The sequence below is a fragment of the Procambarus clarkii genome, chromosome 58, assembly GCF_040958095.1.
Source record: "Procambarus clarkii isolate CNS0578487 chromosome 58, FALCON_Pclarkii_2.0, whole genome shotgun sequence".
NCBI lineage: Eukaryota > Metazoa > Arthropoda > Malacostraca > Decapoda > Cambaridae > Procambarus > Procambarus clarkii.
The window spans coordinates 9,904,056-9,931,947 of NC_091207.1; the positions used below are offsets into that span (position 1 = coordinate 9,904,056).

The 27,892-nt window shown below is 45.6% G+C and overlaps 1 protein-coding gene across 1 annotated transcript in view; it reads right to left on the reverse strand.

The window, feature by feature from the left end:
* Positions 1-8,663: 8,663 nt before the first annotated feature.
* The window catches only part of Etf-QO (electron transfer flavoprotein-ubiquinone oxidoreductase), a 61,884-nt gene continuing 42,655 nt past the window's right edge, over positions 8,664-27,892 (reverse strand). Inside the window, exons 10-12 of the mRNA XM_045758229.2 lie at positions 21,535-21,756; positions 18,907-19,082; positions 8,664-8,820 (exon numbers count right to left, since the gene is read on the reverse strand). Coding sequence (XP_045614185.1) covers positions 18,919-19,082; positions 21,535-21,756 — 386 coding nt within the window. The 3' untranslated portion in view covers positions 8,664-8,820; positions 18,907-18,918. The remainder of the gene's footprint in view (positions 8,821-18,906; positions 19,083-21,534; positions 21,757-27,892) is intronic.

Below are 27,892 nucleotides of genomic sequence, written 5' to 3' on the forward strand. Positions count from 1 at the left end.
CCCTTTCTTTTTTGTTTTTTACATCTGCTCAAAACATGCTACTCCTAATCTCTGTAGTACTTAATCCTACAAAATACCTAATCCTAACATTCCTCTCTTTTTAATTAAACACTACCCCTACAAGCCTAAGTCTATCTAAGGCATATTTCTAAGTCTATCAGGTGGTTGTATGACTTCACGATTTTCTCAACTGGGGCTCCAGACCTGTTACTTCTGGGGAACCTTCTTCTGAATTACTAACTGTAGAATCCATAGGATTAGCTGTATCCACATTCCCCTCTATTGCCCCTTGCTCTGCGTCCCTGTCTCCTGCAGATGATATCCCTTCATTATTAAGTTGGGTATCACTAGTTGTCACACCCCCCCACCTGAAGGGTCTTCAAAATTCCCCGTGAACCTTGGCACGAGTTGATCTGCGTGTAGTTTCCAATTAATGTTCCCAAAACTCTGCACTTGCATGGTGAAATTCCTGCAGCCTAAGACTTCCCTAATTTTCTCTTCTACCCAAGGCTTACCAATTCCAAAATTCCTTGCATATACTGCACCCCATGCAGGCGATGAGTCACAAGAACATGGCTAAAGCATGTTGACCAGACCACACACTAGAAGGTGAAGGGACGATGACGTTTCGGTCCGTCCTGGACCATTCTCAAGTCGATCGACTTGAGAATGGTCCAGGACAGACCGAAACATCGTCGTCCCTTCACCTTCTAGTGTGTGGTCTGGTCAACATACTGCACCCCCCCCCCCTCGTTAAATAACAATTCCTCACCCTGAGCCAACTGATTGGCCAAGCTAGTTACTGATTACTCTTTATCTGGATCTGTCTTGACTGCCTCCATGTGCACTTTAAAGTGCCTATTAAACAGTATTACATTGTTGTGGGTCGATGGATTGTTCCTTCCGGACAACCCACCAAAATCTCTGTAGAGTGCTTATACTTCAATCAGGAGATCACCCTGTACGCTTCTTGCTTTTGGAGAGGGGCTCAGCGTCACACATTTAGGGGATGTGGCTCCAACACTGCCTCGTTGTCACGTGCACACACCCCACTTGAGCCGCCGTGACTCCCCACTCTCTCCTTGGTTGATATGATCTCCTCAATCACATTTTCTGAATTATTATTCTGTACTACCCTGTTCACAGCTATGGTTCTCTCTCTCTCTCTTTTGCTTTCTGGGAAGCCTCACTAGGACAAGGGCAAACACCTGATGATTATCAACATTTAATATACAAAGAATACATACAACATACATACAAGATACAATAATAACTCCAATACTCTATGCTATATGTTTACTCTGTTTGAGTATACTCAATACTCTGTTTCACCACTGGTATTACAGAAGCACACGACACTCCTCTTCACTGCTTCTCCTCACAGCTCGAGGTCCTACTCTTCACTGTGGGGGCTACTCTTCAGAGTACACTACTCTTTCAACAGCCTTGGAGTCTCTTTCACTAACTCACTCTACTGGCTCGAAGTCCACTCAGCAACTCTTTTCCCCCAGACAAACCTGCAGCCCATTGACACGCCAATAAAAATGTTTCCCTATAAACAAGTAACTAAAATAAACTTATGCATAATAAATGTCTCCACTCGACATCCCTCTGATCACCATACGCCGTGAGTGGACTTCCCCACGACCGGACGAGGCCAACTCCGCCTCTGTCTGCCTGCTGCCGCCGCCTCCTTCAGTTGGCTAGAGGCACTCAGCGGGGAAGGACGTACTGCTCCTCCCTCCAGCTGGCTCCCTTATCTCTATCCTCTTATTTAGGCTTTCTGCCTCAATTAAACATGCCTAATATATCAATAAACATCCGCTACGGTCACTGGGCACCGACCAACAACAGGCAATCACTGTTAACTGGTTAAAATGAGCTTACCACAGAATTTGGTCCGCTCACGGTGCCCACTGACTGAGCGGCCGCCACCAGAGCGCTCTAAGCTGCCCCCAAAACTGCTTTAAAGACTGCTCCGCACTCTCGCTGCAGTCCACGACTTGAGCTGACACGTCCACAGACTTATTCCACATTCGAAAAGTCGGTCCATTTCCTTCTTGAAGGTATATCAAACAGGGGTTCTTCACCAGGGGCTCAAATGGAGCACGACCTCCCCTCACGATTTTTTCAGCTGAAGTGAGGTCAAGGACCCTCTGAAGCGAGCCTCACACCTCCAGTAAATTCTCTACATCTCAAGTCATTTATTTATATTCTTATTCACTGCCCATACTTTTAATCCATTTGTCAAATTTAACCAATTGCTTAACGTATGTATCTTCATGTCTATATTTCTTCGACCTCTTAGTTAGGTCAGGTCTGGCAGAATAACTCTCAGGGTCAGACTCGTTTCTCCTGCAGCCTGAGATCATAACAACAGTAATTCAGGAGATATACCAGTGGTAGAATGAAGTTTTTCTTTAATTATATAAAAATCTACAAAGCCTTGTACAGTGGGGCCTCGATTTACGATGATAATCTGTTCCCAGAGACGTATCGCAAGTCTAAACGATTTTTCCCATAAGAAATAAAGAAATTGAATTAATCCATTCCACACCCCCAAAAATATTAACTTGAAAATACATTTTATACTGAATAAACAAAATTTCTCTAACTACAATACAGTACATATGTTTATCTTACCCTTATGGAGGACTCTTGATGGTGTATGGAAGATGGTGATGAGGAGGGAGGGGGGGGAAGGAGAGATGTTACTGTTTGGAAGGGAAGTCCCCTTCCATTATAACATCAGGCAGTGATGATTTCTCTGGGGGTACTCTCTCTCCTACGTTTTGCCTGCATACCACTAGGACCTGGTTGTGGTTCACTGCTAGTTTGTCTCGCTAAAAATTTGTCTAGCGACATTTGTTTTTTCCTTTGTTTTAACATTTGTCTGTAGCGATGCATCACAGTGTCATTGAAAAGGTAAAGGCAACGGCCTACTGCAGCTTGATTTGGGCGAGTCGTTTCAGCAAAAGTTTACAGTTCTTTCCATGCTGCACACATTTTCTTAATTTTTGAGGAAGGGATGTGCTGTACTACCTCTATGGTCATCCTCACATGTGTTTTCATATGTTGAACTTTACCACTGACTTTCTTGGGACCCATGGCATGATATACTATAATAATCAGTTTTATGTTCAAAAAGCAAAAAATCACCCAAAAAATAGAATTCTTCATAAGCGTGATCGTCACTAAGCTGGCGGCTCTATTAAACTGAGGCAGGTCAGACCGGGAACCACGTGCTTGGTCAACCCGAGCGTGTATCAACAAATATCGTTAGTGGACGACACTATCCTAAGTTGAGTCGCATTTTCCGATCAAATTTATATCCTAACTCGAAATTATCGTAAGTCGGGGCAATCGTAAGTCGAGGTGCCACTGCATTAATAGTACCTTCTGTAAACCGCTTTAACCCTTCTTTCAAGGATCTCCCTCCTTTCTCAGCCAGACCATTTGAAGAAGGATTATAGTGGGCAGGTGTTGCATGTTTAATATAATTTTTTCTAAACAAGGCTTCCTACACAGGAGGACATTCTCTCGGAGACAGCACCCGAGCCCGAGAAAAATCCTCCATTTCTCCAGAAACAAAATAAGGAGCATTATTTGACACCATCATGTCTGGCAATCCAAAATTACAAAATGTTTTCCTTAGCAGTTCACAAGTTACAGATGATGTGGTGGAATTACACACATGAACATCCAGACATTTTGTGTATGACTCCACCACCACCAGGTAATATTTGTTATCCATATGTCCAGCATAATCTATATGAAGTCTAGACCAGGGTTTCCCAGTGCATGGCCAGCACTGGAAAACCTTCACCGAACATACCTTTTCTTTCACCGAATTTAGTCTGCTTTCCTCACCAGTAGCTTCTTCAGGCGGTTTACCTTCCTCTACTGCCTTGACCACAGTACCCTTACCTCTTCTTCCTGCATTTCCTGGTCGTCTCCTTTCCAAGGTTATCAAAATTTCTTGCTATTTATGTTCAGATATTCTCTGCACACTTTCCTCAAGTGCCCTTCCTTGTCACAAAAGTTGCATATGTAGTCCTTAAACTTAGTTTAAGATTGCTACTGTGATTGTACTCAGCGTTTACATCTTGTCTGGCCCTGTACAACCATAATTTCTTACCTCCAAAAGCCCTTTCCAGGTTCAAAATCTTCTCTAGCACTGTCCATGAAGCCATTGATTGTAGATCCAGGTTTGATGCTAGTGCTAGTCATATAAACTATTAACTTATGATGGGGAACCCTTGTTCTTCCTGCCTAAGTATTGTGTGAGAAGAATGCATGACCAGTTGACTTTACAGTGTGTGTGCCACTGCTCTGGTAATATCTGTGTTTCTTGGATAACTTCTTGGTCTGCCCTAAATGACATTGCAAATGGAGGTTGTCCAACAACAGTTGAGCCCTACAAGGGCAATCACTTCAGGATTACCCCTCATCTGTCTGTTCTTTGAGCTCATTCACTTTGTAATTCCATCAATATTGGTGTACGTATATGACTTTAAATCACACTTGGGTAATTTGGGGGTTAGGTTAGAGAGTAGAAAATGGGAGGGGAATAATGGTAGGGTGGGAGTGTGGGGTGAGGATTGAATGCATGGATATGGGGTAGGAGAGGGGAGTAAGGAAAGGCTGGTAAGGAGGCGGCTTTATGGTGCTCTTGTTGTCGACCCTGAGGTTACAGAGCTGTGGGACACGGGTTCTCCATTTCCCTCTCTTCTCCAGTGCCTCTGTTTCTGTTCTGCAGCTGTAGTCCTCTCTTCCCTGGCCATGGAAGTCACTGTCATATCCCTCTGGATAAATGGTTCTTTGTAGGTTTGTGCATGTAAGAGTCTGCTCTTCTTCTCTAGCATTTTCTCTTTACTGTTTCCTTTGTGAATATTATCTTCAACTGATTCTTCCCCCCATCTTGTACTATCCTAACCTGAAAACCTTTAGAAAACAAATCCTTCCTGTTGCTATCTGGATAGCTCCATCCAATTCACTCCTTACCAGGCCCTTGTGAGTCATTGTAAGCCTACTGGGGACTAGAGGCCAAAGCCTGCCCACCCTTCTATAGATGCAAGGAGCAGAGTATACTAGATCACTCTAAATTGAGAAAAAAAACACCAAAAAGGTGAGCAAGACAAATTAATCAGCAATGTAAATAGAACATACGAAATGAGACATGACACCGAATCAAGCAAACGACCCAGTCATGAAGCAGTTTATTTACTAATTACACCTTCACCACCATACAGCCACACACCTAGCTACTCAAGTCCCCTAGCTTAACACCTCATAAATTATGCCTGGCACTGCACGTCCAAACACTGTGATTACATTTCTCTTTTCCACTAAGTGCTGTTCGAGTCCCAGTTCTTCAGATAAGTGATGGCCATCCTGGAATTTGTCCTGTGGGGAAGGGCCTATATTTTAGTATTTGCATCACGTGTGTATATCTAAGTTTCACTTCTTGTGTGGATGCCGATTAACTGCTCACCTTGAGCTGCTTCTGTCTTGAGTTACCATCTCTACGGCAGTTAGAACTTTCCTCAGTTTGTGGTAACCCTTTCGGTTCAGTTTCTGCTCTTTGGTATTGGTGGTAGTTTTGTACGTGTGCAGCCTTTCTCCATCCTGGCGACGGTTGAGACGGCTGCTTTCCGGAGGGGTTCTTGGGTTATTGATGCTTGATTGGTTTGGCCGGGGGTGCGTCCTGTGTTGTCTGGTTGTGCTTTTTGCCGTTGCCTGCGTACCGTGTCTGGGGATGCGCTGTGGTTGATCCGGTTCCCCTCGTTCCCTGATTTCAGGGCTCCGGTCTCCCAGGTCGTCCGCAGAGTTTTTCATTCTTCCAGCCTGCGGTCTGCCTTTGCACCCGTACTGTTCAGACGTTTGCAGCTTTTGCTGCTGTGTTGGCGACGTCTAGGGCTCATTTTGGGTGCAGGGATTTGAGGGTCGCACAGGTTCTTGGCCGCCCATTCTTTATGCGTGTCTGCTCCTGTGCGTTCTTGTTGCCTTGGGTCGTAGGTTGCGACCTGTTGTCTCGGCTTTGTGTTGCAGAGTTTGTGGCGGCCGCCTCCCGGGTTAGCCCTTTCTTTTCCTTCTCTTTGAGTATGAAGCTCCAGGGAGCCGTAGGGGCTCCCCACAGAAAACCAGCGTTGAATGTAATGAAACGCCATTTTCTGGGTGAACCCCGGAGGCTCCCTGGCAACCTTCCCTCCCACCGGTCGGCGGTTTTTTTCGCGTTGGTTGAAGCTTAGCTTCCTAACTGAAGCTTGGCAGCCGGCGCGGTAGGTCCGGGGCTCCCCCCTCCCCCTCTCGGGGTGGGGAGGGCTGCGCAGCAGTAAAGTGTGATGTTTGCTTGTTTCCTTGTGATTATAAGAGTTTCTACCTCTTTGTTCATTTTTTTGTTTTAGTTTTTTACCATGTGGGGTTTGTTTTGTTATGCCTACCTTTCTGGGTGCCTAACCCCGGTTGATGGCAGATAAGGAAAACCCCAACCACAAGGGGGTTTTCCAGGGCCATTGCTCCCTGAAACCTCTCTGAAGGGGCCAGGTTGTGGCGCTGGTCCCTGGTAGGTCTGAACTCCTTAGCTAATGTCCCGGTCTAATATAACATACATTAGCCCGATAAGCTCCAGGGAGCCGTAGGGGCTCCCCACAGAAAAAAGGCGTTGACAGAGCAAGCATTGGAGGCGGTCTGCTCCGCCCCAGCTGTCGGACGGGAGCTGCCACAAAGATATTATCATCAAATTGCTTCAATGTCTCCGATTGATTTTTTCTTAGTTTTTTGCAGTAATATTATTCAAAAGTGTGTAGTGTGATATATTTATATAATAAAATGTGTGAATCATCACTGTACTCAAAATTATGGTGTGCATATTATTGATTCAATTATTATATTCATAAAACGATGAACAAATACTTTTGCAGTTATTACATTATTTACACAGGTTATATATAAGTATCTGCATGTTTTGTTCACCATAACAAACCACTAAGTTGATATTGTAAGTCAAAAAGCAAAGAGAAGTGGCCACCCACACACCAGCCAGCCAGCCTCTCGCTGCCACTCCCTCCTTCAAAAACTCCTCACTCGCCAACATCCTCCTCCCACTATACTGTTTTTGCTTTTATTCACTACATACAGACGTTATATATAAGTGTCTACATGTTTTGTTCACCCATAACTGTTCATCTAAGCTGACATAGTGAACAAAGAGCATAGTTGCCACCCTTACACAGCATGACAAGTCAGGAAGATGACACTGCCTCCCTCACCAAAATGGCTTCTCCCAACACAACTTTTTGCTGTTATTACACTATACCTGTATATATACACGTTATATATAAATGTCTACATTTGTGTTCATCATAGCAAGCCACTTAAGTTTGTAGGGTGACGGCAGACAGTAACAGGTGGCCACACACAACTAATGCTCCCTCCCTCCCACACTGGTTCAAGGCCAGACACACTAACATTCCTCCTTCAAGTATACTGTTTGTGGTGTTATTACCCTATATATACACACACACACACATTATATATACAGTACAAGTGTCTACATGTTTTGTTCACCATAGCTGTTCAACTAAGCTGGTATAGTGCCCAAAGAGCATAATGGCCACTCTTACACAGCATAAGTCATGCAGATGTCGCCTGTTTTGTCCACCACAGCAAACCACTAAGCTGGTACAATAAGTGCAGACAGCAACAGGTGGCCACACAGATTCGGCAAATGACACTACAGCCCTCCCACCCTCAGCATTACTCCTCCCACCATAGAGCACCACACAAATTATCACAACAATCCTGCTATTATCAGAATCCTGGTCATTTATAGCACAATCAGGGGTCTTCTGTAATACTATCATCACTAAATAATACCAGTTACATATATTTTTGACATTTTTAGGCGATGCTGTGGTCACCAACTGAACAGCAGTGCTGTGAGCTCATGCTGTGTGCACCAGCTTTGGTGGCTCACTCAGTACTGAGGCCCTCACACCAGAGAATGTTGCCCATGATTTAAAAAAAAAATGGAGTCAGTTTACAAGAGCCCTGAGGACAGTGATATGAACCCCGTGTATTCGCGGGCCATTTAAATCTTGCGTAGTACTCCAAAACTGCATATGCAGTGATGCACACTTTTGCATCAGTTACTCAAAACTCCATAATGCAGTTTTGCACAGTTTAAGGGTTAATAAACTGAAAAAGGTGCAAAGGAATGCAACTAAATGGTTTCTAGACCTGAAAACCAAGTTATGAAGAGAGGTTAGAGGCATTAAATATAACAAAGCTAGAAGATAGAAGAAAAAGAGGTGATATGATCATCACTTACAAAATAATAACAGGAATTGACCAAATTGACAAAGAGGAATTCCTAATACTAGCAACTTTAGGAACAAGAGGTCACAGATTCAAGCTGGAAGGATTCAAGCTAAGGAAACGAAAATGCCAAAAAATATTAAAAAGTTTTTTTCGCAAGCAGAGTGGTAGACAAGTTGGAACAAGTTAAGTGAGAAGGTTGTGGAGGCCAAAACAGTCAGTAGTTTCAAAGCGTTATATGACAGAGTGCTGGGAAAGACGGGACACTATAGTGTAGCTCTCTACAACTACTGTAACTACACTTAGGTAATTACAATAAAAAGATTGGATAAGAATACAGTACAACAGATTTTATTTTAAAAATTATATTTACTTATGCAAAATTCTAATTACAAAACCACTTGACATTATTTACATTACTTACTATTGCATTGTTTGTTGCTTTAGTGTTAATGTGGCAGACTGCACCACGTCACACTCCTCTACACACCTCACACAAACCTAAACAAAAATAATCATTAACATTAAAAATGGCCATATTTCAAGGACTTACGGCAGCAGTGTAAGCCAACAAAATCACAAGACCTCAACTCTTTCTCTATAAAATAAATAAATAATTAGAGAAGAATACAATATATTGTAATTTAGTTTTAACTCTAAACAATAGAAAAACCATCATATACATCTGAAAATCATGAATACATTTTAAAATAGCAAAAATTCTCTTCCTTATTGGCTCCATGCTACGAGCCAACCCTTGTCTTATACTGCACACCCTCATCAGTTTTCTTATGTATAAGGAAACTTCCCTGAACTGCACACACTCATGAATGATACAAGGCAAATACTGCACACCCTCGTGCATTTGTACCCTCTATTAGAGGACCATTGCATTGTAACCCGTACCCTTGTGAATTCCATGAGTAATTATTGCACTGTACTGCACTCTCTAAAATGCTATGAGGTAACCCTTGTATTGTATAGGTTCTGGCTTGTGGATCCTGGTAGGCCAATAGAACTCTGCAATTGATGGCACCTAGTAGATTATCACTGAATCTGTGTGATAGTTTCAGGATGCCTCGGGAGCTTCCCCTAGAAAGGAAAGTGGTGAAAGGAAACGTTGATTGTGTACGAAATGGACTCTTAGGACCTCCAGTGAGAGGCAGCCATCTTGGAAAAAATTCCCAGAATGCCCTAGGGCTGCTGGCTGGGTTAGTACTGAGTGAGCAACCATTGGTGACACACGTGCCTCTGGCTCCCAAATACCTGTCCAATGTGCTCTGTCAGTGAAATTCAAACCTTAATGTTTGAAGAACATAAGGGTCATAATATTGGTGAAGTGAGGCACAATAAGGACCTAACACAAAGGTTGGATGCAAGTGATACAGCACCTATGAGGACGATACAGCGAGCGTATCCAGTTGTAGCTCTGAGTGTCACCCTTGCAATCCTATGCTATCTCCAATTTATTTAGATGATACATAGATGAATCGTTTTCTGCGTTCAGTGATGATGCATCTGATACAAGTAGCATAGATGAACAGTGTTAGCGGCTTCCATGGTGGTGTTTTCCATAGATATTTTCAAGAATACCTGAATCTCTTCCTGACTGATGGACACTCTTTGAGGCTAGCTGAATCTCTTCCTGACTGATGGACACTCTTTGAGGTAAGCTGAATCTCTTCCTGTGTGGGACCATACAAAGCGATCTTTTCAAGACTACCTTACAAATTGATCTTTTCCTATAATCTTTTCAATACTACCTTATGCTTTACAAGCTTGGCTACATACAACCTACAAGTACTAAAGCCAAGGGTGTATGTGAGTGCATTATTTGCAAGCACACAGAATGAAGAAACAGGAAGCGAAAATTTATCTGTACCTGGTGCACTGAGAGTGTAGTCGTGCTGTGTACCATGGACTACTTCGTTGATTACTACTCACTTCCGAAGTACTGAGTGTGTAATACAGTACTGTACAGTGTGTTACTGTGTGAAACTGTACATATTGTAATTTTAGTGAATTTTTAACAGGTAATATTGCGACAATAAACATTTATTGTGGACACATTACTGACACATGTATCACAGTTCCACGGAACATTATGAACGTTCTACTGTATACATATTGTAAAGGACACAAATATGCATCATATACAATAAAAAAAAAAAAAAACATTGGAAATGCATAAAACAAATAATTGAAAATATATTTGTGGCAACACCCGGTGCTTGAATGGCCTGCGCGACCGTGTCTGGGCGAGTCACGCACGGGCGACCAGCCCCTGATGACGTCACAGAGCATCTTGTCCACGTCCCCACAGCCAAAGTAAGTGGAATTTGGTATATATTTTTAAATAGACATGTTCAGGGAAGGAAATTTATCATTTTACGGAGAAAAAAGAATTTTTGGGGAACACTTTATTTCATGCGCACAGGGAATTTCACAATTCCCACAATGCAGCGGTTGTGTGGTGCCCATATCTTAAGAAGCACATCAACAAACTGGAAAAGGTGCAAAGACATGCTACTAAGTGGCTCCCAGAACTGAAGGGCAAGAGCTACGAGGAGAGGTTAGAGGCATTAAATATGCCAAAACTAGAAGACAGAAGAAAAAGAGGTGATATGATCACTACATACAAAATAGTAACAGGAATTGATAAAATTGATAGGGAAGATTTCCTGAGACCTGGAACTTTAAGAACAAGAGGTCATAGATTTAAACCTAGCTAAACACAGATGCCAAAGAAATATAAGAAAATTCACTTTTGCAAACAGAGTGGTAGACGGTTGGAACAAGTTAGATGAGGTGGTGGTGGAGGCCAAGACCGTCAGTAGTTTCAAAGCGTTATATGACAAAGAGTGCTGGGAAGACGGGACACCACGAGCGTAGCTCTCATCCTGTAACTACACTTAGGTAATAATTACACTTAGGTAATAATTACAATAAACTCGGCGCAGCACAGTGGTTAAAGTAATCTCGGACAATTAATATGCAAGAGATCATGAAAGCAGAATGTGTATTAATGCTGAGAAGAAAACTTCAAGGGATTTACCGTTAAACATTGAAATTCTGGACACCAGACCCAAGCAAATATGGGATGCACTCAAAAATGTAGCACTTACCCTAAGATCACATAGGCAGAAAGAGGATGGAGCGTAAGGAAGGAGATACCTAACCACCAGCATCTGAAGTACTAGAAGCCTTGATTTCAAAACATGGCTGTAGACACAATAAAAAGAAAGCTGCCAGCACAGAAAATTGGCAGAGGTAACAAATATGCAGAAAAATATCATCAGCCTCTTAAAGTCCTACTAAAAAATGAGTGAAGAAACAGGAAAGAAGGGACTATGTGAGATAACAGATTTCCATAGCTGACTTAGTTGTGCAGAGTAGGTGCCCATGGCAAAGAAATCAGAGTGGGATCTAAAAAGTAATCCTCAGAGTACGTGGACCAAAATTCTTTAATTATGGACTGATATACTGGGTCTTATCAGAAAGCCCACATATTGAGTAATAAGCTGCGCACAGATGGAGAGCGAGTCGGGCTTGCCCGTCAATCTTTCATAAAATTCAGAGGGTGTGCACGCTTCTAAAAAAATTCATGTTATTATTATTTTATTACATTTAAAAATGAATATATTACTGATTTTCTTTTTTTGTGGGGAGCCCCTGCAGCTCCCTGAAGCCATCAGGTTGATATGTGTTATATTAGCCTAGGGCATCAGTCAATTGGAGTTCAGCCCACTGGGGGCCCACGAGCCAGAACCTGGCCCCCTCAGAGAGGCAAAGGGAGCCATGATCTATGAAAACCCCCCTTGTATTTGGGGGCATTTCATGTCTGCCATCGACCTGGGATAGCATCCAGAAAGGTAGGCATAACAAAACAGACCCCACATGGTAAGAAAATTCCAACCGAAGACCGAACATAGAGGCAGAACTTCCCGCCCCCCACTTAAAGAAACAAGCAAACGTTACACTCCATTGCCGTGCAGTGCTCCTCACCCTGGGAGGGGGAGGGGTAGGGGGAGCCCCAGACCCTCTGTGCCGGCTACTCAACAACTCCAACTCGTTGGCTTGATACCTTGATACTTGATGGGGTTCTGGGAGTTCTTCTACTCCCCAAACCCGGCCTGAGGCCAGGCTTGACTTGTGAGAGTTTGGTCCACCAGGCTGTTGCTTGGAGCGGCCCGCAGGGCCACATACCCACCACAGCCCGGCTGATCCGGAATTTCTCTTAGAAAACAGTCCAGTTTTCTCTTGAAGATGTCCACGGTTGTTCCGGCAATATTTCTCATAGTCGCTGATGTTTTTCCAGGGCAGACGTTGACTCTGACCTCAGATCCTGGGCAGTTGTGTACCTTAGTGGTATGTTCTGCTGTATGTGGCATGGTGGCCAGGAGAATATTGAGAGTACTGGGGCTGCATGCACTTAGAGTGCCTAGAAAAGAAAACCGTAAGTACTACCCTTGGGTTCTAGGGTTCTCTTCCATAGAACTTTCGAGAGCTGCTTCCGTGGGGGGTCTTTGCTGCTCAACATTTACCCCGCCCTAGGGGCCAGCTGGGGTTTTCATGGCCTTTGTTTGGCCTTGGGTAAGAAGTGGTATTGTTTGCTGGTACAGGCTCAAGGTACTGCATAGCTCGCCTACCTATGCGCCGGCCAATTTCTGTTCCTTCTGGGGGACATTGTCCTTTAGCAGGGTTTTTATTTGCTTTTTGTTTTCCTTGCCTGGAGGGGGGTCTGCATGGTTTGGCTATTGGTCCACTTCTGTTATTTTGGTGGCTCTCCTCTAGGCCTCCGGTTAGGGAGCCGGTCGGCCGAACGGACAGCACGCTGGACTTGTGATCCTGTGGTCCTGGGTTCAATCCCAGGTGCCGGCGAGAAACAATGGGCAGAGTTTCTTTCACCCTATGCCCCTGTTACCTAGCAATAAAATAGGTACCTGGGTGTTAGTCAGCTGTCACGGGCTGCTTCCTGGGGGTGGAGGCCTGGTCGAGGACCGGGCCGCGGGGACACTAAAAGCCCCGAAATTATCTCAAGATAACCTCCGTGATTGTACACATCGCAGAGGTTCAGCTTTAGCAGTTTTCCTTGTTAGTTTGGGCCTAGCCGGTTTTGCAGTACCTTGCCTGGGCTTCCCATAGCAGTCAGCCTGTAGGCCCTGGAAATTCCCACTGGGGGTTCATTAGACCTATGGATGCGTCTTCTGAGTTCCACCTCGTCTCGTCCGAGTTTGAGGGTTGCTGTGTGCCCTTGTCTTAGGGTAACAGTCACCTTTTTTGTTTCCGTCATGCCAGGACTTGGGGTTCCTTTGGTCGGGGTGGGCCATTAGTACCAGCTTCTGAGCTGAAGCTTCCTTTGGAGCCGGCATCGTCTGGTCAGCGCAATGATCGCTCTGTTCGTTGGTTGTTTTCAACGAACAGGGGGGTGTTGCTGGACAGGAACATAAGGGGCATCGGCCCTTTCGCGGTTCACTCCACTGACACGGCATTGGGGGGGAACAGGCTCGCACTGTTTACTCACTCTTGATCACACGATTTGTGGGCGTTTCAGGTCGTATCCTTCGGCCTGTGATGGTGTTGGGCAGCTCCCCTTTCTTCAGGGATGGGGGGGTGGTTCGGGGCTTGCTGGGCAGGCTTCTTTCCCTGCGCTCCATCGGGTCATCTTGGAGTGGGTGCACTTGGGCGTGGTTGAAACGACCCCATCCCTCAGGTGGGTTTCCAGTACCGAAATGGGACTGTGTGGATCTGCGGTTCATTCTGGACTTGTCCTGTCTGAACCCTTGAATTCCTTGCCCCTCCCTTCGGATCACCACTCTGTCTCAGGTCCGGCTTCTGTTGAAGCTGGGAACCTGGATTGTATCCCTGGACCTCATGGATGTGTATTGGCAAGTTCCTAATTCATCTGGGGTTCAGGGACTGGTTAGGTTTCATTGTAGGGCGTCAGGCTCGCCGTTTCCATTGCCTTCCATTCGGCTTGAATCTGGCACTGTGTTTTAACATGCCTTACCCGGGTCGTGGTGACCCGTCTGCATCTGCTAGGGGTTCGGGTTCTGGCCTACCTCAATGACTAGTTGGTGTGGGCTCCCAGCCAGTCTGCCTGTCTGTTCCCCAGAGGTGTGGTTCTTTACCAGCTTGCCAGGTTCAAGTTCCTGGTGAACTGGAGGAGGTCCCATCTGGTTCCGTTTCAATTTCAGACCTGGCTGGGTCTTGTGTGGGAGATCTCGGACCGTTTCCTTGTCTATCAATCCAGAATTGTTGCTATGAGTGCAGTCCCGCCTTCAGCTGTTTCTGGGGGTTCCTTGGTCACTCGACAGTTACTCGAGCAGTTGTGCGGGAGTCTGAACTTCACCATGCTGGTTTACCCACCAGGTCAGGGGTGTGGCTTCGATGTCTTCTGGTTCCTTTGGGGTCTTCTCTTCCCCCTCTCTCAAGATCGTTGGGTTCGGCCTCCAGGGGCGTTACATCGGTTGCTGCGTCACCGGATTCCTCTTTGGGTTTTCGGGGTTCAGTGCCTTGGTGCCTACCCGAGCCCTTGCTTGATGTGTTCACGGATGCCTCGTCTCTTGGCTGGGGCTTTGTGACCAGTGCTCACCGGGCTGGCCAGAGGTGGTGGGGTCCATCCCTCTGTTGGGCTCACAGCACGGTGCAGGCCCACTGATTTATTGTCTGAACCACGGGGGTTCCCCTTCAATTTCTTGGCTCTTTGGTGCTGGTCACTTCGAGTGACTTGTCTGCTGGATTCTCGGGGTTTGGCTCTCAGTGTAGTTCATATCCAGGGAGTGTCCAACATTCTGGGGGACAGCCTGTCTAGGTTCATTCCCCTGTCCAGAAAATGGATGGTCGACTCCGACTCCTTCGGTTGGCTCTGCCAGACTGAAGTAACACTACAACCCGAGTAGGGCGTGTGAACACGCGAGACGCCAGATTCATGCCGAATGGAAGGCAACAAAAGCGGTAACCATGATGCCCCACAACAAAACTGAGCCAGTCCCTGAACCTCGAATGAATCTGGATGTACCAATACATGTCCTTGAGTTCAGGAACACCACCCAAGCGTCCGGCTCCAACAGAAGATGGACCTGGGGCAGTAGTCATCTGAAGGGAGGGGGCAATAAACCCACAGGTTCAGACAGGACAAGCCCAGAATGAACCGGAGGCCCGCGCTGTCCTGTTTCAGGACCGGAAACAGGCGGGAAACCCACCTGAGGGACGAGGTCATATCAACCACGCCCAAGTGAACCCACTCCGAGATGACCCGACAGAGTGCAGGAGAAGAGACCTGCCCTGCCAGCCTCAAACCCCCTGAAGGAGAAGGAGCCACCCAATGCCACCGCAGGCCGCACGAAACGACCCGAAAGGCCCACAAATAATGAGACCAGGTGCAAGTAAACCGAGCCATCGCCCCATTAACGGGACGAATCACGAAAAGGCCGACGCACCTTTATGAGAACCTATACGGTGCACAGGGTGATCCCTGCACCAAACAGCAACAGATGGCACCGAAGACAGCGCTGGTGCCGAATCTGACACCATTGGCCTACCACGACAGTGGTAGGTGAGTACGACAGGAAGAACCCCGTGCCCTGGCACGACCCTGCTGGGAAGGCTCCCCACGAGCCCCCCGGAGGACCAACAAATCCAACATAGAACGGCAACTAGCCAAAGCTGCCTGCAGATACAGCACAACTGCAGAGTCCTCAATCAGCAATGGACAAAAATGTAAAGACAGTCTAAGAGCCAGGGCCTAAGCGGATTCTAAGGAAGAAGCGAGCCTCGCCTGCCGACACTCGAGTTGAGAAGCAAAAAACCGTGAAACTGCATCCCGCAGGAGCGGCGTGAACAGCTCCTACAATGCAGATGACGCACGCACCACAGAGGGCAACGCACGAGACCCAGAGGTGGCCCCAAGCTCCTCCACATCCACCTCAAGCCAGTCCATGGACAGTGCATGGAGGGAGATGAAATGCAGGGCCAAAGCCAGCAGGGCCATGCATATGCAAATCAACCCCAAGCAATGCAGCCAAGAACCAGCACATGAAGCTGTATCATACCAACATCCCGCAGAAGGGCAGGGGCGAACAAGCACACATTGAGATGCTCGAAGCTGCATCACACCAACATCCCGCAGAAGGGCAGGGGCGAACAAGCACACATTGAGATGCTCAAATTTGACCCCCAGGAAAACCTACAACACCGTCTTAGCCTCCCACTACTCAAGTGTGCAGGATTGATAGAATGTATGCCATGCCTTCAAAGAGAAGAGAGGGTAGTCTGCTAACCAGGAAGACCCCAGAACATCATGACACCTTTGTACACGAAGACACGCGGATCCATTACGAAAGCATAATCCGGGTTGCGTAGGAGGTAAGCCGCAAGGAGTTCCCGCACCACATGGGAAGGGACTGTGGGAAATTTTTACCCACTATAATGCTTTCAACCACACTGGGGGGGTTTCTATAGGCCATTGCTCCTCGTGCCTCTCTGAGGAGGGGCCAGGTTCTGGCTCTTGGTCCCAGGTAGGCCTAGAACTCCATGCACAATGACTGATGCCAGAAAGCTAATATATCTGTATCAGCCTGGATAGCTCTGCGGAGCCGACGGGGCTCCCCCCCCAGAAAAGTTAATTTTGAATTTTTTTGCTTGCGTCTAGTGGTGTTGCAGGCTATAATCCTAAGCACCTCCCAAGGTTTAAGCAGGAGAAGTTCTGCCTTTCTGTTCGGTTTTCGGTTGCAATTTTCTTACCATGTGGTGTCTGTTTTGTTATGCCTGCCTTTCTGGGTGCCAGACCCATTAGATGGCAGACATAGAATGCTCCCAACCACACAAGGGTTTCTATAAGCCATTGCTCCTCGTGCCTCTCTGAGGGGGGCCAGGTTCTGGCTCGTGGGCCCCGGTAGGCTGAAATCTAATTGACTGATGCCCCAGACTAATATAACACATATCAGCCTGATAACTCCAGGGCTCATCCAGAAAATGGCGATTCATTACACTGAATGCTGTTTTTTTTGCCAACATACATATGTCACGTAATTGTCAGCAAAGTTTTTTAAATTGATGTTACAAAACAAAGAATTTTAATAATCTAATGCATACATAATATCCATGTAAAAATTTATACAAAATTATGCAAGTTGCAATAGGTTTGCATTTTATTTATTGTTACATTTAGTGTGTATTTTTCAATATAGTTCTTATAATTACGGTATTTGCCGGCATATAAGACGTACCCTCACATAGAATGCAACCCTATTTTACAAGGATATCTTGCGGAAAAAAATATTTTAGGATGTTTCATCATACATTTATTGAAGTTGTGTAGTTGTTTATATTTTGGGCAAGAGAATTGCGATACAGGATGTGAAACTTGTAATTCTGGATGTGATGTTTTGTGTTGCCGCATCAGGCCACCAGGGTGGCACTCCCGGCAGTGGCACACCATCACAGCACTCTGGTGATGCTGTCATTCACTTATTGCAAATGGCTGACAGGCAGATGAAAGTTGAACATTCCTTTCAAATTTCTAGGATAATTTTTCACTTAGATAATGAATAAATGTGTCTTAAAGGTAACACAGTCATTAAATAATGCATGACATATCAGGTGTGGTTTATGTTTATGAGCAAGGTGATGTGAGCTTCCATCATAACTGCCGACGTATCGAAAGTTTGTGATAACATTCTATGATTACTAGGCTTGCTTTCAATATTTTATTATTAGCAATGATTCTGTGCCTAGCAAACTTATCCAGTATTCTTATCGGACTCCCTAGCCTGTGCCCCTCGGTCTACCGTTCGTAATACGGCCGCATTAGACACAGGGCACTTTTTTTAAATCATTTAAAAACAAAAAGTGTGCGTCTTATACGACAGTAAATACGGTATATTTATATTACTGTATATGATCCTTGTAATTCATAGCGATGCAAACGGCTACAAATTTGTGGTATATTTAGGTCAAGTCTATGTTTTATTGTTATGCTACACTATGTCGTGGCCATACATTTTACCAGTAATTGTTAACAACACATTTTTATGGCTGTACACCTGTTCAGTCCAGCCATAACTGTAATGATTTGTAGAAATCATTATGAATAAAATCAATCTATATTACAACAAATACAGTATTTATCATAATTTTATAATTTTATTTATTCAGACCTAATTTATAAAAGGAAAAGTTTGAACACATGAAAGATGCAGACGATGAGTCACAGTAACGTAGTTGAATATACTATGACCAAACCACACACCAGAAATTGAAGAAACAAGATTTCGGTCAACCCTGGATTATCAAGTCGTATGTGTCCATATATATCAAGTCATTATCAAGCCGACATACGACTTAATAATGGTCCAGGATGGAGCGAAACATCGTCATTTCTTCATCTTCTGATGTGTGGTTTTGTCATCACATGAAAGAATTTTCAGAAAAGAAGAAAATCTTGTAACATGAATATTATATAAATAACATTTTTTGTAAACATTAGAAAAAGAGGCTTATGTTAAAAAAATATCTCTCTGATATGAATACAAAAATCTCTCCACCAGTAAGTTCTGCAGAAATGAAATGCACTAATAAACTCACAGGGTAAACAGTTCACATGCCATCATAAGCAGGTCCACCTCCTGCCTCTGGTACTACCCAATTAATATTCTGAGATGGGCACTTTATATCACACGTCTTGCAGTGGATACAGTTCTGGGCGTTTATCTGAAGTCTGACGCCATCACCGACCTCCAGTGGCACATATTCATACACACCTGCAAGGTAATGCATACAAGTATTCATTCAACTAGGAAAGTTTTGAATCATACACAGAGAAAAACGAGCATTGAACGTAATGAAACGCCAGTTTCTGGGCGAGCCCCAGTGGCTTCCTGAAGCTATCCCACTGAATATATGCCATACTCCTAAGTGTCCTCAGTCGCAGAGTTCTACCGGCCTACCAGGGAACTAACTACCCACAGAGAAGGACAAAAGTGTCACTTACCAGGGAGATGGCAGCACAGCAAGTATTGAGACAAAGATGTGACTGATCTCCTCAACAAATGACCCAACGCAATACAAGACCACAGAGAACCAGGGTCCTTAACAAGATACCTGGTAGCCAAGACCCTGTTAGACCTCCAAAACACTCGTGCACGAATATTGCCCCAGGACATATTACCAAACACAGCCGTCAGAGCGGAATATTTACGTAAATCATGGGCACGAGTGTAGACTACAGACTGGCTACCTTTCATAACACTGCCGACAACCTGAGAAACATGAAAAATTAAAAATTTTCTAATGACAGAAAAATGAGGGCAGTAATTAGAGGCAATGTATTGGCTTGGAGAAATGTCACAAGTGGAGTACCACAGGGTTCAGTTCTTGCACCAGTAATGTTCATTGTCTACATAAACAATTTACTAGAGGGAATACAGAATTATATGAACATGTTTGCTGATGATGCAAAGATAATTGGGAAGATAAGAAACTTAGATGATTGCCATGCCCTTCAAGAGGACCTGGACAAAATAAGTGAATGGAACACCACTTGGCAAATGGAACTTAATGTGAATAAATGCCATATTATGGAATGCAGAATAGGAGAACACAGACCCCACACAGTCTATGAATTATGTGAGAAATTGTGACAACTTGGTGCAGCCTCCTGGACCAAGTTGTCACAAGTTGAGCCTGGTCACAGGCCAGGTTTGGGGAGTAGACAAATTCCTGAAACCCTCTCCAGGTATACCAGATGATGGCTGACTGCAGTTCGCTTCTACACTGGTAAATGCTGTGCGCCATTTATCTCTTTAGGGACTAAAGCTATGATGGTCCTTGTAGCATCATCATGCTGGTCAACACATGGTACCTGCTTGATACCTGTTTGATGGGGGTTTTGGGGGTTCTTGTACTCCCCAAGCCCGGCCCTGAGGCCAGGCTCGACTTGTGAGAAAGTCAATGGGCTTTCATTAGAGACATAACAAGCTAGGTCTTAGTCCAGTACCAAGGGAGATAGCCTTTGTGCACATGGCATGTGCACTGTGAGTGCATAGTTAGTTTTGCCAACTCTGGTGCATATGAAACTGCTCTTCAACCTGCTACTTGGAGTCAGCAGTGGGAACAGTGACCACCCTCACACAGTAAACACACACTGTAGTAGAACCTGTCACCTGAGTCAGCAGTGGGAACAGTGACCACCCACTCTCCCACAGTAAACACACACTGTAATAGAACCTGTCACCTGAGTCAGCAGTGGGAACAGTGACCACCCTCACACAGTAAACACACACTGTAGTAGAACCTGTCACCCGAGTCAGCAGTGGGAACAGTGACCACTCTCCCACAGTAAACACACACTGTAGTAGAACCTGTCACCTGAGTCAGCAGTGGGAACAGTGACCACCCTCACACAGTAAACACACACTGTAATAGAACCTGTCACCTGAGTCAGCAGTGGGAACAGTGACCACCCACACAGTAAACACACACTGTAGTAGAACCTGTCACCTGAGTCAGCAGTGGGAACAGTGACCACCCTCACAGTAAACACACACTGTAGTAGAACCTGTCACCTGAGTCAGCAGTGGGAACAGTGACCACCCACACAGTAAACACACACTGTAGTAGAACCTGTCACCTGAGTCAGCAGTGGGAACAGTGACCACCCACACACAGTAAACACACACTGTAATAGAACCTGTCACCTGAGTCAGCAGTGGGAACAGTGACCACCCTCACACAGTAAACACACACTGTAGTAGAACCTGTCACCTGAGTCAGCAGTGGGAACAGTGACCACCCACACAGTAAACATACACTGTAGTAGAACCTGTCACCTGAGTCAGCAGTGGGAACAGTGACCACCCACACAGTAAACATACACTGTAGTAGAACCTGTCACCTGAATCAGCAGTGGGAACAGTGACCACCCTCACACAGTAAACACACACTGTAATAGAACCTGTCACCTAAGTCAGCAGTGGGAACAGAGACCACCTCACAGTAAACACACACTGTAATTGAAGCAGAAGATAATGGTTAATTTCTCAGTCTTCTATCTGTCTCTCTCTCTCTTATTTCCTTACCTTATCTCCTTCATTTCCACCACTACCTGTATTGTCTTCCTCCCTTTCATCTATTGCTCTCTGCTTCAGAAGATAATCTCCATACAATACTTGTGCAGGCACAACACTTCCTGCTAAACCTTCAACAACAACTAACCTGCCGGACAAAAGCGTCCTTCTGGTCCATCAAACACTGCATGATTGTTGTCTACAGGGACAGAGTCATCTTTTAGTGTCAGATGAGGAGGCTGGTCATGATCATGGTTTGTACCAGTGAGTGCAACTGAACTCAGAAGGTCAAAGCTAATTTCTCCATCTGGTTTATGGTAAGTTATTGGTTTGCACTGATTTGCTGGCTTAAGTCTTTCTGCATCACTTCCTGTAACAAGAGAATTGACAAGTCTTAATAATAAGTTACTTATTGTTAAATAAAACAACCCCATCAATAATATATCAATGTGTCTCCTTTGAGCACCGTTACTCTCGAAATTTTAAGTATCAACTGGTCACCTTGGTGGAGAAAATCTCCCTACTGCAACAACGATGAAGAAGAGGGTGCTATATGACTGTGTTACCTCCATTCACAAATTTAATTCATTCCCAGAGATGGGTCGTAACTCAAAAATTCATAACTCAAAACAAATTTTCCTATAAGAAATAATGTAAATTGAATTAATCCATTCCACACTCCCCCAAAAAAACAGCATTGAATGTAACGAAACGCTATTTTTCTGGGTGAGCCCCGGAGGCTCCTTGGAGTTCTTGGACTAATGTGTGTTATATTAAACCGGGGCATAAGTCTATGGAGTTCGACCTACTGAGAACCACGAGCCAGAACCTGGGCCACCCCCTCAGAGAGGTTGCAGGGAGCAATAGCCCTTGAAAACCCCCCTGTGGTTGGGGTTTTTCCTTATGTGCCATCGACTGGGGTTAGGCACCCAGAAAGGTAGGCATAACAAAACAAACCCCACATGGCAAGAAAAGTACAACTAAAAAAAAAAAAAAAAGAGAGGCAGAACTCCCTCCAATCCTAAGCAAACAAGCAAACGTCACACTCCACTGCCACGCCACTCATCTGCACAGCCCTCCCCTCCCTTCCCCTCCCATTGCCAGGTACCCAGCACTCCACTTCAGAAGCTAAGCATCAAACAATGTAAAAAACTGCCGACCGGAGGGAGGGAATATGGCCAGGGATCCGGGAATCACCCAGAAAATGACGTTTCATTATATTCAATGCTGGTTTTCTGCAAGGAGCCCCTTTGGCTCCCTGGAGCTACATAACCAAAGATAAGGAAAAGAGGGTCTAACCCAGGTGGCGGCGGCCACACACTCCTCAACATGAAGTTGAGACAACTGGCTGCAACCTGCGACCCAAAGCAACACAGGAATGCCCAGGAGCATGAACATTAACCAAATAATGAGCGGCCAGGACCCGTTAGACCTCCAAAACACCTGCGCCCGAATATCAGCCCAGGACATGTTGCCAAACATGGCAGCCAATGCAACAAACCACCTAATGGCATGGGCACGAACGAGGATAGACTGTAGGCTGATAGACTGTAGGCTGGAGACTTAATAGGATAGACTGTAGGCTGGAGACTTAATAATCCTGCGGACGACTTGGAAGACACAAGCCCTGGAACAGGGAACGAGGGAAATCGGATCAACTCAAAGCGCATCCGCAGCCATTGAAGCCGAAGTGTGCAGGCAACAGCAACGAGCCAAAACCGGACACAACAAATGATGCACCCACGGCCTTACCACCCAAGCATTAATGATTAATGAGGTTCAGGCAATGAAGAGAATTCTAGAGAATTCTAGAGAACTCTAGAGAATTCTATTGCAAACACAATGATACCAAATTTAATCTCGTAGGATGAGAATTAAGGTGACAAAGTTGAAGAGAGTATACACTTTTCAGAATTTTTGCGCGCTCCTGTGAAACCCTGGGACCCAAATCGCACAGTTGAGGGGTGGCTGCGTGGGGTACGCCAAAGTGCTAATAAGGTGAAAGGCAGAACCCGCAAGCAAAAACAGGCAAAATGCCTATGAAAAACAAATACAAAGGACCCAAGCCTAAACTATGGAGAATGAGCAGCCTGGGATAAACGTCGGCATGCCTCGTGTTAACTAACTGGATCATGCAGACGACAATGTGCCCACCAGCCAACAAACACTCCCAACCCTGAGAAAAAACAGTCAGTCCCAGACCACCGACTTACCTTTAGAGCTAGGACCACCCCAAGCGAGTAAGCCTCCTAATGGGAGTGTTGCCCAAACGCTCCAATGAAGATAACCTTCCACTTTAGGATTCTTGGGGTTTGGTTCTCTGCATGGATCATGTCAGTGGTGTGTCCCAGTGTTCTTGCAGATGGGTTGTCTCTATTTCCTCCTACCACTATGAAGTGCACCATCGATGATGCGTTCTGCCACTGGGTCTGCAAGACATTCTGACTTCCTGAGGTGGATCTCTTCAGCATCTGCATGTAACCGGCACTTTTTATCCTATGTAGCATCCTATGTGGACTGGTTCGTGATGTGGGTTTATATAACTTTTTCCAAGTTCAGTTGTTGCTCTGGGTCCTGTCAAGACTAGTGTCATTCTCCTTAGTTGCCAACTCAGCCTTGATTTCCAGTGGTTCTAAACCCAGTGTCTGAACTTGGGTGTTTTTCTGTGCATCCGCCTCTATTAGTGGGTCGGCCCGCCAGCGTATCTTACCTGCTTGATGGGGTTCTGGGAGTTCTTCTACTCCCCAAGCCCAGCCCGAGGCCAGGCTTGACTTGTGAGAGCTTGGTCCAGTAAGCTGCTGCTTGGAGTGGCCTGCAGGCCCACATATCCACCACAGCTCGGTTGGTCCGGCACTTCTTGAATGTTGGTTGTTTCAGCTGGGTGTGTATCATTTGTTGTGTCCAGTAACAGCTCTTTGCTGCTACCTGTGTTCCATTGGTTCTGCCTCACTTGACACTTACTGGGTTAATCCTATTTTCTTGGTTTCTTGTTCCAAGGCTTGCATTCCCAGGTTGTCCAGTGTTAGTAAGTCTAGCCAGCGTGCAGTCTACTCCACGCTCATGATGTTAATTCCTTGGCTTATGATGTTTATTCCTTGGCTCATGACGTTCACAAATACAATGCTCTTGGCGTACCTGGACCTGAATTGTACCTGGATGGGGTTCTGGAAGTTTTTCTACTCCCCAAGCTCAGGCCAGGGCCAGGCTTGACTTGTGAGAGCTTGGTCCAGTAAGCTGCTGCTTGGAGCAACCCGCAGACCACATATCCATCTCAGCCTGGTTGGTCTGGCACTTCTGAAGAAAACTATCCAGTTTTTTTTTTGAAGATATGTGTTTCCTCCAACTTGTCTTGAGCCAATATTCAGGCTTGGGGGTTTTAGTGGTCTAATACCTGGTGGACCATAATAGGGCCATAGTGGCCCTATTATGGGAAGTATTTAGTCAATATCCCAGCCTCTTTTCACTCTAATATTGCTTTGGGAGAAGGAGAAGGCCATGTAAGGCTGGCCTTCTCCTTCACCTTAACACCTATAGTCTCTCATCTCTGGTAAATCCTGTAATTTAGCTTCTTTGTGATTAGTTAGCCTCAGAGAGCCACCAAGGATGCTTCCCAGAAAACCAACATTGAATGTAATGAAATACCTCTTTCTGGAGCCCTGGCGGCTCCCCAACACCTTCCCTCCCTACCATTTGAGTCGGTTCATTGGTGTTTAGTTCCTCTACTCCAGAACCGGACCTGGGTGGGTTGGGAGAAGGCAGGGGCTTCAGGCCACCTGGTGTTAATTATCAGTACTAACGAGTTCGCCTTAAGTTTTGAATGTTTTGATCATTGTTTTAAATTGTTTGGCTGTTTTGAGGCTTATTTTGCAAACCTTGCAGTGAAACTCTGTAGTGCTTCACTGACTTTCTGGATGCTTTCCCAGTGGGGTGGTAGAATGTCACTTGCTCTCTCTACCTCTTAAGGGGACCAGGTCTGGCTCTGGTCCCCAGTAGGTCAAACAACTCCAGTGACTAATGTGATATAATGACTAGGAACTATCTTAGCGAGATTAGCTTCAGGAAGCCACCAGGGCTCTACTAGGAAGAGGTGTTTCATTACATTCAACACAGGTTTTTTGCACAGGTTTTCATCCTCTTGTCATTCTCAAGCTGCCACTCGGGTGGACTTGTTATGAGTTCCTGTTACAGGATCAGGACCTCGATGGAACTCACTTCTTTTGAGTATAGGGTCTCTCTTCCTCAGTGTTAAGGTATGAGGTCCTTTCCTTTTTGTTTTCCAGGCTTGGTGTAATTTCTGCCATACACAGATGTTCGAGTGGCATGATGTAGGGGGGCAGCATTCCAGGTGCTTCTGGGCAGGTCGTCTCAAAGCACTCAACTCTTCCCAAATTCTACCTGTCCTGCCCCATAATGTGGACACTCGGTACCTACATGTGTGTATACGGTACTTACACTGTTACACAGATCTAGAAGGACCACAAGGTGCCCCTCTTGCTGGCTTCTGTTTTCTGTCTCGGGCTTGTTCAGTAGCAGTTTTCTGTTCAGCTTCATGGTGGCCTGAAACTTTTGGTTTCTGTATTGGGTGTAGATGCCCTGTTGCCTACGGTGAGTGTGGGGATGCTCAAGTTGTTTGCCTCTCTCCTTTGGGAGGAAATGATGACTTTTCAGTTTATATGGCATACTGGGAGGCTGTGATTTCCCCTTTCTTTCTCGTCAGCCTTCTTTTCTCCCTACTATTTCTGGAGGAGTAGTTTGCCTCGGTTTTGACCTCGGCAACCTCAGCTGTGGTTGCAGATTTTCAGCCTTTCAAGTCATGTCTTCTTGCAGCAAGGTTCTGCCCCTGCTGTGGGTTAGAAGCCTTCAGGGGGTTTGGGCATCACTGTCTCATGGTCAGGTTAGAGGTTCTGTGGCTCTAGGTTTTGGGGGTCCTGCTACTCTGAAAGTAGACTGCTCACTGTGGTACAGTACTAGCAGCCAGCCCTTTCTGTACTTCATCCCTTTGCCCTTTGACAGCATGGTGAGGGTACAGTTGAGCACCTTTAACCAGGCATGGACTCATGAAGCTCAGGGGGCAGTCTTGAACTCCACCCTCCCCCACCTATGGCATTGTGGGTCCTGCCTCAGCTGTCTACTTCCCTGCTCAACAGGGTCATTGTGGATCAGGTGGATGCTGGGGTGGTCAATGTAACTTCCTTACTGTGTTGGATGTCTAGTCTGTTCCTGATTCTCAAATGGGACTTCAGTTCATTCTGGACCTTCAGTTCATTCTCGACTTCTCAGGGCTGAACAGTTTCATTCATTGTTTGACCTTCCCCACGACCATTCTCATCAGCGAGGCTCACCGAACTTCACAGGCTAGTGACTGAAAGATGTCCCTAGACCTTCAAGACTCTCACTGGCATGTTTTTATTCATCTCGGGGACTGGTTTGGGTTTTGTGTGGGGTACCTCAGTTACTACTTCAAGGTTCTTTCTTTTAAGCTAAACTTGTCACCCAGGGCCTTTGCTAGCTTGAAATGAATCATGGTCTCTCATCTTCGTTTGTTGAGGATCCGCAACTTGGCCTACCTCGATGACTGGCTAGTTTGAGCTACCAACCAGTCTGCTTGTCTGCAAGCCTAGAATCTAGGTTCTTTCCCAGTTAGTGAGGTTTAAGTTTGTGGTTAACTGAGGAAAGTCCCCATTGGCTACATTACAGGTTTCTGTTTGGCATCCCTGTCTCTGCCTCCAGTGCTCCAGCTTCACTTGGCTTCTTGCATCTGTCTTGTGGCAATGTGTGTTCAGGTTTCCTAACAGCAGCTCAAGGAGAGGTGTGGAAGGCACCATGGAACCGAGCAGTGGAAAGCCCAAGGAAGGAAGAGGCAACAGAAGAAGCTCAAGGGCAAACGGGATTTGAAATGGATGGTCCCACTGACGGCAAAAATGGAGACCCCAGAAAAACCAACACATCACTAAGGTTTACCCGCTGGGCAGGGTTTGCTCTTAGCGATGTCAGGATTTCTCTAGAATTGCCCTTTTCAAAACCAATTGGACAGTCTGCTTTAAATTTCATTTGCCCTTCAACTGCTTCTGTCGCCATTTCCCTCATCGGGCATTCCTGTGTTTAGGTCTGGGGGGTCACTCTGGCAGCAATTCCAATGTGTTTTGGCAGTGATATTTGGTCTCCATTTCTAAAGTTCTCTTGTGTCTTTCTATCACCTGGCCTGCATAGTCTACACCTGAGCTTTCCTGCTCTTGTTTCCCTCTTTCTTTTTAGGTTCAAGAATTTTTTTGACTCACTTCTGGGTGTAGGGTTGGGGAGCTTCATGCTCTCCCTCACAAGCAAGGACTTTGGTCTTTTGGTCTTGGATCATTTTGAACAGATCCACAAGGTCCGTGACGAGGATTCAAACCTGCGTCCGGGAGCATCCCAGACACTGCCTTAATCGACTGAAGCTACGACAGGGTAAAAGAGTTGAAACCGAAGTTCTACTGAACTTACTGGATCCCGCAGCCTCTCCGAGGCAC